General features: G+C 49.8%; 1 protein-coding gene across 6 annotated transcripts in view; it reads left to right on the forward strand.

Moving 5' to 3' along the window:
* The window catches only part of JDP2 (Jun dimerization protein 2), a 43,652-nt gene extending 35,547 nt beyond the window's left edge, over window positions 1-8,105 (forward strand). For all 6 annotated transcript variants that reach the window (XM_063793736.1, XM_016926440.3, XM_024348808.2 and 3 more), the window contains exon 4: window positions 6,944-8,105. In XM_063793736.1, coding sequence (XP_063649806.1) covers window positions 6,944-7,129 — 186 coding nt within the window. In that variant the 3' untranslated portion in view covers window positions 7,130-8,105. The remainder of the gene's footprint in view (window positions 1-6,943) is intronic.
* Window positions 8,106-10,975: the final 2,870 nt, after the last annotated feature.

A 10,975-nucleotide genomic window follows, 5' to 3' on the forward strand; every position in this document is an offset into this window, starting at 1 on the left:
TAATAACATAGGGGCGGGTCCTATTCTGTAAGTACACAGTAACTAACAATAGTTGCCACTATTTGTAAAGTTGGGTGCTGTGCTGAATGCTGTATGTACATTATCTCATTTTATTGGGATAATAACCATATGAAGTGGGTACCTTCATTAGTCTCTTTCTACAGATAAGGAAACTAAGGAAGTGTGGGGCTGAGTAATTTGCCCACATCTCTGCTATACTGGCATTCGTTCGTTTGTTTGCTCTTTTGTTCATTAATTGATTCAACGGGTATTTTTAAGCATGTACTAAATGTGCATCCCTGTGTTGGGTACACTGGGGGCACACAGGAAGCAGCAGACACGGTCCTCCTGTGGGAGCTAGAGAGACAAGGCTAGATTGGCCTGGTGTTTTTGGACTCTGGAGGGTCTATGGGCATCTTCTCACACTTGCAACAAGCAGAGAGCTATTCTGTGGTCATGGGTGTAGACAGCATGGGGCCATGTATCTACCTCCAGGCTGTGAGTGTCCAGTGCAGGGAATGGTTATTGTGGATTAGAGTTAGATTCCTGGATCTGGGAGCCCGTTGGAAGAGATGGTGCTACAACATTGGGCTGGGAATCTTCAGGAAGTTTCTAAGACACGAGCCTTCAAGATGGATGAAGTGCCACATACCTCATTTCCAGCACCGAGTGCCTGCCATGAGCAGAGCTGGATGAGAAAGCAGGGACTAGAGAAGCTTCACGTGAGATCCCTGCCTTCAAGAGCTTGTCAGCCAGTTACCAGGCAAGATACGCCCTAGCGGACAGCATGTTAGTGACACACCAGTGCAATAAAGAGTTGGTGCCCAATGAATGGCACTCACTGCCCATCACATTCCAGGAACACTAGCTGAGCACCTACTGTGTGCCAGGCATTTCCCGTGTTTTATTTAATCTTTATAATATTCCAGTGAGATAATATTATTTATCCCCATTTTAGAGACTGACCTGTAGCTCAGAGAGGTCAAGTTACTTGGCCAAGGTCACACTGCTAGCGAGTGGTGGGCTTGGATGTATTCATCCTTTGCTGATCCACCCGTCCATTTAGTAGGTGTTTAGTGAGTGCCTAGGGCACAGAGGGCAGGCAGGCGGTGTCAGCAGTGGGATGGGAGGCAGGAAACAAGGAAAGTGACGTGTGCCGAGCGTTATGTTGGGCAAGCCTAGCCAGCTGTGAGAACACACAGCAGGGGCCCTGTCCTGGTCTAGGCTAAGGAAAGGCTGCTTCAATTCAGACATAAAAGAGGAGTAGGAGCAGTGAGATGGAGGCCCTAGGGGGTTATGAGGAATGGAAGGGTTCAAGCAAAGGCAAAAGTGCTGTTTAAGGATGTGTTTAAGGCATTGAAAAGGATACCAGCTGGAGTTTAGAGTACCAAGTAGTGGGGTGGAGAGGCAGGCAGGGCCCAGATCCCTCATAATAGGGTGATGCTAGATGCTGGGTTGCCTGAGGCATGCCCAGTCTGTGCCTGTTGTCCTGGGCTAATGATTAGTAGCCCCTTCCTTCACTCTCACAAGTGCTGCTCTAGGATGATGAATTATATGGTCATGGAGAGCCACTGAAGGGCTGCAGGAGGGGAGATGCACACCTTCAAAAGATCCCTCTGGCGGCAATGTGGGGCACAGATTGAGGTAGAAGGATCAGTTTTGGAAGTGTCATGTTGTTCCAGTGAGACAGAAGTGCGCGGCCTTGGGGTCTGGGAGGAGATTTGGGCAGCATTGTCTGGGCCCAAGCCCAGTCCTCCCCTCACCCCTGTGTTCTCCTCCTCCTCCCCAGCCTTGGAAGCAGAGGTTTGGTGTGAAGTTTAGGGCATGAATGCAGGCGGCTGTGTTGACAGTCAGTGCCTGCAGACCTGGGGGATTCTCTTGTAGTTTATTTTTAATAGGTAAAATACAAGGCTCAGAGATACATATGTTAATTGTTAATAAATAGTAATTATTTAAGTAAGGGGATATATACAGTTGGGACAAATATCTACGGGCGGCCTTTCATAGCCAAGAGTTCTGCATCTGTGATTTGACCAACAGTAGATAAAAAATATTCAGAACAAAAAGCATCTGTACTGTTTATTCCCTAAACAATGCAGCATAGCAGCTATTTACATAGCATTTACATCGTATTAGTCATTATAAGTAACCTAGAGATGATTTAAAGTATACTGGAGATGTGTATAGGTGATATCCAAATAACACGCCATTTTATGTAAGAAACTTGAGCATCCTCGGATTTTGGTATCCTCGGGGAGTCCTGGGACCAATCGCCATGGCTACTGAGAGACAACTGTATATATGTTATAGGTAAAAAGCCACCGTCCCACCCTTGACCCCTGGACAACCAGATCCACACCTGGAAGATTCTTAACTGCATCTCAGAGTTCGCCTGCCTAGACTAGCTGAGGCCCTGAACCCCGGGGAAGGGGCAGGCCTTGGGAGGGGTCAGGTCCACACCCCGCAGGCCCTGGGGCTGCCTCAGTACCTCCTCCATCTGCAGTCAGGAGCAGTGGCCCTGAGGCTTCTGCCTTGTATAATGCTGGCAGCTTCTGTCACTCTGCTGTCCTAACCCAGGTTCTCTAGATGTTAGTAGCAATAATGCTATCTCACACTCCCGTGGTGCCCTCTGGTCTTCATAGCCACTCTCTCCTGATGGTCACAGTGGCCCTGGGAAGAGGAAAGGCAGTCCTATCCATTGATGAAGTTCAAGGTCACCCAGTGGCCGAGTCAGGATGAGAACCTGGGGCTTCCTCTGTGCCCCACACAATATTCAGGTTGCCCAGACTCAAAAGAAATCAGGAAACTCGTTTGTGGAAGCATAGCTAGCAAGTAGCAGAGTCAGGATTTTAATCCAGACAGGTCTTTCAGGCTCAAAGGGGCATATCAGGCTGCTTCTCAGCTCTTACAAAAACTTAGTGGAAATCTATTTTATATGCCTTAGAATAGCTTTTTAAAAATATAGATTCGGATGGTCTTTTGTTGTTGCTGTTGCTGTTTTTGAAACAGAGTCTCACTTTGTCACCCAGGCTGGAGTGCGGTAGCATAGTCATGGCTCACTGCAGCCTTGTACTCCCAGGCTCAAGTGATCCTCCCACGTCAGCCTCCTGAGTAGCTGGGACTACAAGCACATGACCATGCCTGGCTAATTTTCTGTTTTTTGTAGAGACCGGGGCTCCCTGTGTTGCCTAGGCTGGTCTTGAACTCCTGGACACAAGTGATCCTCCCACCTCAGCCTCCCAAAGTTCTGGGATTACAGGTGTGAGCCACCATGCCCAGCCAATTCAAACAATCTTAATGCTTAAAGTCCCCTGGGCCAATCATCATATTTTCTGGGAGGAAACTGAGGCCCAGAGAGAGGAAGTGATGTGGCCAAGTTCACACAGCCAGGATTAAAAGCCAGGACACCCAGCCCTTCACCTTGTATTCTTTCTACTGCCTTTGCCGACCACAGTGTAGGAGGCAGAACCTTAACATGCACTAATTCTATTCTAAAACAACAAATGGTTTCATTTTCTCTGGGGCAATAAATATCTAACAGAAGTCAAAACAATAAACAAAAATGCAGCCGGAGGTATATGCTTCATAATTAATGTGAGAAAGATCTTCGCTCAGTTCCTTCATTAATTAGGAAAACAAATTAGATAATTGTTGTTATAAAGTCACAAACCACTTCTACAATCATGGTTTAAAAAAAAAAAGATTCTTCTGAACTCAACTTATATTTACACAATAAATAAATATGTAGAGCCAACTAATAACTCTTTGAGTGTGGAAGGCAGTAAAACTAAAAGGCAGTTAGTTACATTCTGGCTGGGCGCGGTGGCTCATGCCTGTAATCCCAGCACTTTGGGAGGCCGAGGCAGGCAGATCACTTGAGGCCAAGAGGTCGAGACCAGCCTGGCTAACATAGTGAAACCCTGTCTCTACTAAATATACAAAAATTAGCCAGGCGTGGTGGCACATGCCTGTAATCCTAGCTACTTGGGTGGCTGAGGCACGAGAATTGCTTGAACCTTGGAGGCAGAGGTTTCAGTGAGCCAAGATCGTGCCACTGCACTCCAGCCTGGGTGACAGAGCGAGACTCTGTTTCAAAAGAAAAAAAGCAGTTAGTTACATTCTGACAGCCAGACAGTCAGAATTCGGGATATTCAATGATGTACCCTAACATTTAAAACCCACAGAATATAATGTTCTTTGTATGATAGCTGCATGAGTAAAGCAAGTTACCCTACACTGCACTGATCTTTGTGTGTGATACAGACGCTCCCACGTAGAGTTGGTTTGACACGTGGTAATTTCTAGGAGGCAGATCTATGTGTGCAGTGCTGTTGAATTCTGCCTGTCAGAGGCTTCCCCTTGCATGTCCAGTTTTAACTTCAAACTCACTGTACCCAAAACAAACTCCTCCTTTTCCTTCCCACCGCTTTCCAGAACAGCTGCCCTCCCAGGCTTCATTCCTCAGACCCTCCACTGGGTTCATAGTCAGCTCTCTGCCCTATCTCCTTCCTTCTCCAAATCCAGCTAGTCACCAAGATCAGCAGATTTTTCTTTGAGACGTCTTCCTTCTCTTCCTCTCTTTCTTCTTTATGCTATTCTCTTGCTTATAAGTTACAGTAAGCCTCTCTGGTTTACAAAGTGCTTTTTCCCTGTGAGTTCATCTAATCCCCAAGAGCCTCACCTGTCTACAGAGGAGATAACTGAGGCTCAGAGAAGTTAAGAAACTTGCTTCTAGACTCAGATTCTCAACCCACAAGCTTTCCAGAGCTACAGGCTGGCTCTCAACCCACCTTCTCACTTTCTACCCTACTAAGTCCTAAAGCGAGCTATGATCACAGTGGAGTAGTTTTCCCTTCTAAACCCATCCTAAGCTTTCTCATGCCTGGGTCTTTGTTCACTCAGGGTTCTCCACCCGCAAGTCCCTCCTTCCCCTTCTCAACCCAGCCTGAGTCAACCCATCTTTCATGCCCAAGGTCAGACCCGCTCTTTAGCCCTCTCTAAGGTCTTCTGAACCCTGGGTGGCTGATGGTCACACAGTAGTAAGCTCTGCCTTGTTGCACAGATTGCTTCTTCCCCTTACAGTGGAAAGGCCACAAGAGCCAGTTGGGGGCTCATGGCTCTTGGATTCCCCAGGGCATTCACTGTACATAGCAGGGCCTCAGCAAACACTCACGGATGGGTGGGTTACCCTGACACCCCTTGAGGCAGGGGCTCAGGAGAGTTTGAAGATGGAGCTAAGCCCTTGGGCTGGGGAGACCGTGATGGTCAGAGGGTTTGTGAGAAGTTCCCAAGGTCACCAGAGAGTCACCAGTGAGCAGGGGGCTGACATTGGCACCTAACTGCCCCAGCCCGAGGGCTCACAGGCTTCCATGGATTCACGAGGGGTCTCTCCTGGCCCTCCGAGATGCGCCTCTCTTGGAATTCTCAGAACAGAGGACCAGGCCAGCTTCCCAGTCACGTCCCAGCCTGTGGAACCAAAAACCACCAGAGCTGGTTTTTAATATTTTCCCCGAGCATTTTTTTTTCCTTTAGTGAGGCTGTTTTCTCTCAGCGTCTGGTCACGAGGCCTGCCCGTCTCAGAGTTCCCGGGCACTCATGCTGCCACCTCAGAGATGAGCACAAGGAACAGTTTGGTCAGACCGGCTGTGGGAGGAAGACGGTACCCCTGGAGGGAGAGGGTTGGGCCCACTGAGGGTTCTGGGGACCCCCTGGGGAGGCCGCTCCACCTGTACCCTGCCAGGAGGACTGGCAGGCTTATGGGCTTACAGGCCCTCTGGTTGTCACATACGCAGTTGCAACTACTGCTTGCTGTTTGACTGATACAAGTTGCTCAATCTCTTACACTATCGCCATTTTGGACTAAATACTTGTGGGGCTGGCCTGTGCATTGAAGGGTGTTTACAGCATCTCTGGCATCTACCTGCTAGATGCTGGTAGCACAGCTCCCTCTGAGTTGTGACAATCAAAAATGTCTGCAGACATTGCCAAATGTCTCCTGGGAGGCAAAAATCAGTCCTAGTTGAGAACCACTGGTCTGAAACTTTGCTGGCCCTCGAATAAATGCCAAGTCTCAAAGTTTTTAGACATAATCCAAGAAAAATCATTCAGATGCTGTTTTATTGTTCAATCCCCCAAGCCTTGAATCGATATGCCCATCTCCCATCTACACTATGGACATGTAACCCCCGCCACCTCCCGAATCAAATCGTCAACATTCCTTCCTTCCCCTGGAACCTCTCTAGCTGAGCCAGAAGTTCCCTGGAAATCTCACTCAAGGTCTATTGGAAACCTCATTTGGGATCCAGCAGGATGACTGCTGATTCCCTGTCTGTGGGCAAAGCTTCCAGATTATAGGGATAAGGAAGAGGCTATTGAAATAATTATAGACTAATAGCTAGGAAGCACATGTTTTAGGAGGAATGACATGACTACACTACACTCACTGATCCCACCGGCCAAGATATCTCCCACATGTGTCTGTCACACATCAAAGCACGTTGCCGTTACACTGCCATCTGGGTCCCCTCTTGGGCCCCCCCATGCTTGCTCCATAGACCCGCTCTAGGTCCACCTGGCCTCCTTTCTTTGCCCACCCTTTCTTTCTTGTGCAAAGGCCCTGAGGCAGCAGAGTATTTGGCATATTTGAGCAACAGCAAGGTGGTCACTGAAGCTGGGGTGGATTGAGGGAGGGGAGAGAGGTGGGACGTGAGTCTGGCTGGCCCTAGAATATAACCTGGACGTGACACAGGCCAGTGTCACCGCTGTGGCAGGCACTGCCTGCAGAAAGTCAGTTAGCCAGGGGCTCAGTAGCAGGGTCTGTGCTTCTTCCTGCAGAAAACAGGCCAGTGCCAGCCCAGCGTGCCCTGTGCCTAACCACAGGCAGAGCCTCTCCCCAGAGCCAGTCCCCATGAAACTCACAACGTGCTTCTGTGTTGGTATACAGGAATCCGAGCGGCTGGAACTCATGAACGCAGAGCTGAAGACCCAGATTGAGGAGCTGAAGCAGGAGCGGCAGCAGCTCATCCTGATGCTGAACCGACACCGCCCCACCTGCATCGTCCGGACCGACAGTGTCAAGACCCCCGAGTCAGAAGGCAACCCGCTGCTCGAGCAGCTCGAGAAGAAGTGACCATGGGCTGGGAGGAGGTGGAGGAGGAGGAAGAGGAGAAGGAAAAGTGACGAAGAGGGAGGAGGAGGGGGGCCCCAGATGGCCCTTCCTTTGGTGCATGAAAAACTGTACAATGAGGTTCAGCACAGCCAGCATCAGCCGAGCTTTTTTGTGAAACTCAGATCAGCCACCCAGGAGGAAGAGCGGGCTGAGGAAACCCAGACGGACCAAGCGCTGAGACCAAAGTTGACCCTCGGGTAGGGTTGTCCTGCCTGGGGCCCCACTTGAAGGAGGCAGGACAGAGGCACCAAGGCCAGGGAGACGCCCAACGAGGCAGCCCTGGGCTCTTCTCTGGCCTCTTCACCAGGGCACCCATCCGAGGAACCTCCGAACAGCCAGGAAAAGCCATGAGTTGCAACCAAAATGCGGCTGAGGATGGAACTCAGAATGAAACTGCAACCCACCTGCCCCCAGCCCTGCCCCTCGCCCTGATGCGAAGCTGGAGAGGGGCGTGCTGCGGGGCCCTGATGCCCCCACCCACCTCGGTCCAGCGCGGCCCTGCCCAGGAGGCGGCAGCCGGGCGCACCCTCGCCAGCCCTGCTGGAGTTTGCTGTGGGCACTGAGGCGCAGGCGCCCTTCCAAAGCACATACTCACCGAATGTTTACAGACTGGCTGTCCTGGCAGGGCTTTCAACTGCACATGTTTTTTATACTTTCCTTTTTTTTTTTTTTAATATTTTTTACAAAAAAAAGATTTTATACAAGCAATATATATATGGATTTCTATAATCACTCGATGTGATACAGTATAAATATGCTATGGTTTGTTTGTTATGAACAGATAGCCACCAGTTACGGCCGTTGTGTGTAACTCCTAAGTACTGTAGTCTCTGGGTGTCGGGGGTGGCCAGGGCGGGGGCGGGGTGCATTTCCATCCTTGTAAACCCTTCATAGTACTCAGTCCTGTATCGCTCAGTAAACATTGCTCTTACTTACACAGCCGCCTTGTGTGGTGTCTGCCTGGGGAATGGGTGCAAGGCCCTCTCAGGGTTGGAGACTGTTTGGAGCCTCTGCTATAGGCCTGTTCATTTTCACAACAGCTCTCCTATTTCACAGATGAGGAAGCTAAGGCTCAGAGACATTAAGCCACCTGCAGTTACTATTTTGAGAGCAGTCAGAGTGTTCGCTCACTCTGCAGATGTTTTCTGAGGGCCTGTTGTGTGTGCCAGGCCCTGAGAATTCACTGGAGGATGAAACAGACCTAAGTCTTGCCCTTGTGGGGCCTCCAGTAAGGAGTGAATCCTGTGCTTGCTCCATACGTTGTCTCATTTCGTCTTCATGGCAGCCTTGCCAGGGAACAGCACTTGTCCCCAATTCACAGATGGCGAATTAGAGGTCCAGGGAATTAAACTCGCAGACACCATTTGTTGAAGACTTATTTTGTGACAAGCAGACATAGTCTCTTCCCTTCTCACAAGAGCACAAAATAGGCACGATTCTTCTCATTTTACAGATGGTTTAACAGGCTCAGAGAAGGTAAGCTACTTATCCAAGGTAACCCAGCTAGCAAGGGATAGAGCTGGTGTTTGAACTCTCCCTCCAGAGGCCTGTGACTCTCCTCCTGTCACCAACCCACTATGATTGTCCTCATGGTTGAATAGGAAGCTTATGAGGCCACAGTTATAGATTTAGTTTCTGGGAAGGCTGGATAGAGTTCCAGGTTGTCCCATGATCACAGAGTGAACCAACTACCCTGGTCAATGTGTGTCTGACCCAGGGAAGGGTGTGGATGGCTTCTCTACCCCCTCACCTCGACAGCTGAATCCCTGCCACCCAGGGCCGGAGCAGCTCAGTGGCATTCACTCAGTGCCTGCTGTGTACCTGGCACTCGGCAGTTCTCAAGGCATGTCACGCATGAGGAAGGCGGGAGAGGTGTTTTTAGCTTCCTTGTATACTGAAGCTTGCAAAGGCTACAGTTTACCCAACTAAACTTGACTCCTGCATTCTAATCATGTGTTCTTTCTCCTCCAGCCCTGGACTTAGGATTACTAGTTGCTGGTGATGACTTCGTGTCAAGAACAGCAGTGAACCTGGGTTGCTTCCCAAATTGTGGACGAGGCCTTCTGGGATGGGCAGAAGTGGAGAATGGTGATTAACACACCTGTGATCCCTCCCTCGCTCACTCCTCTCAGTTTCCCTCCACCCAACACACTTGATGTGGACTCCCCTGCACCCCGCCCTAGAAACAGGACCTGGTCCTCTCACTGTCAGCTGTGGCAGAGGGTTGTGGCAGCAGGTTGCCTTCCGACTCGGGGGTCTTGAGGCTGTCGGTCCGGACGATGCAGGTGAGGCAGTGTCAGTTCTGCATCAGGAACCCCTCGCGCTGTAATCCTTTGATATTTTTCAAGCCATGAGAAAAATGAAGTGGACTTACCAGGGTCCCTCCAGTGACCTAGTGGATGTTCTTACAGGACTGCCGTGTGCCACTGGCTGTGGCTTCCCTGGTCCTGTGCTTGGCCACCGGGAGCTGGCATCTCCAAAATAGAGCCTCCTTAGCCTGTGCAGGTGGGCTGTCTTCCAAAGTCACCACACCAGTGACTTGTGCTGTGCGGAGCCTTCTTCACCAGGACCACTGGCTGCTCCTGTGGCTAGAAGTCACAATTATAGGCTTCATCGCAAGAGCCAGCATTTGAGTTTCTTCTGGGCACCTGCCACTGTGCATGTGTGACCTCAGCTGCTTTGTGCACCCTGACTGGGGGGTAGGTGCTAGCATTCCAACATTACAGATGAGAAAACTGAGGCACACAGAAGAGGTAACTTGCCCAAGGTCACAGGTGTTAGGTGGCAGAGCCAAGATGTTATTGTCAGTCTGACTTCAGGTGCATAAAACCTGAGGCTGAGCCTCCCCATGAGAGGAAAAATGTGTTTGTGGTGTGACCTCAGTTGCCAGGGAACTTGTGCAGGAAGCCGGGAGAGATGGCACAGACCCACCTGTGCTCACAGTACATATGAAGAATTCCCAAGTCTCAGGCAAACCATCTCCAAGGGTGTGCACAGAAGACACATCTTAAAGGCAAACGGGTTCATGATGTAATCTTCTATTGACTAGCTGTGAACCTCATTTTTCTTATCTGTGAAGTGGGAACAGTAATAATCCAAGTCTTTTTATGGAGTTATCAAGATCAAAAAAGGAATGGATATACAAAGTGTTTTGTGAAATAAAAGCTCCCTAAAATGGTAATTATTTTGTCCTCTGTTAGTGTCGGTAGTTATTGATATCTACATAGTACAGGTTATTTAAATATGTTTTATTCTGTAAAGATGGGCTGCCAAGTTTGTGTTCTGACCCTGTACGTGGTCCCTATGGTGTGATGAATGCCTGGGATCGCAGACTCCTGGATCTGTTCAGCTCCTGACTGGTCACAACCAGCCATGCTGGATGCATCATTCCCTCCCTGGGCCTCAGTGTGCCCTCCTGCCAGGTGGTCATACATAAGACCTGTGCCACCTCTGCCCAGGGTTCCTATGAGAATCAATCGAGTTGATGAATGCAACTATGGCCTGAGAAAGACAAGACGCTTTAGCCATCAGATGGGCAGAAACAAGTATGTGTTGGTAAGAATATGGATTAAAGGTTGGGAGGCCAAGGTGGGTGGATCATGAGGTCAGAAGATTGAGACCACCCTGGATAACACGGTGAAACCCTGTCTCTACTAATAATACAAAAAATTAGCCGGGCATGGTGGCACGTGCCTGTAGTCCCAGCTACTTGGGAGGCTGAGGCAGGAGAATCACTTGAACCTGGGAGGTGGAGGTTGTAGTGAGCCGAGATCGCGCCACTGCACTCCAGCCTGGGCAACAGAGCGA

This window comes from Pan troglodytes, chromosome 15 (genome assembly GCF_028858775.2).
Source record: "Pan troglodytes isolate AG18354 chromosome 15, NHGRI_mPanTro3-v2.0_pri, whole genome shotgun sequence".
Lineage (NCBI taxonomy): Eukaryota > Metazoa > Chordata > Mammalia > Primates > Hominidae > Pan > Pan troglodytes.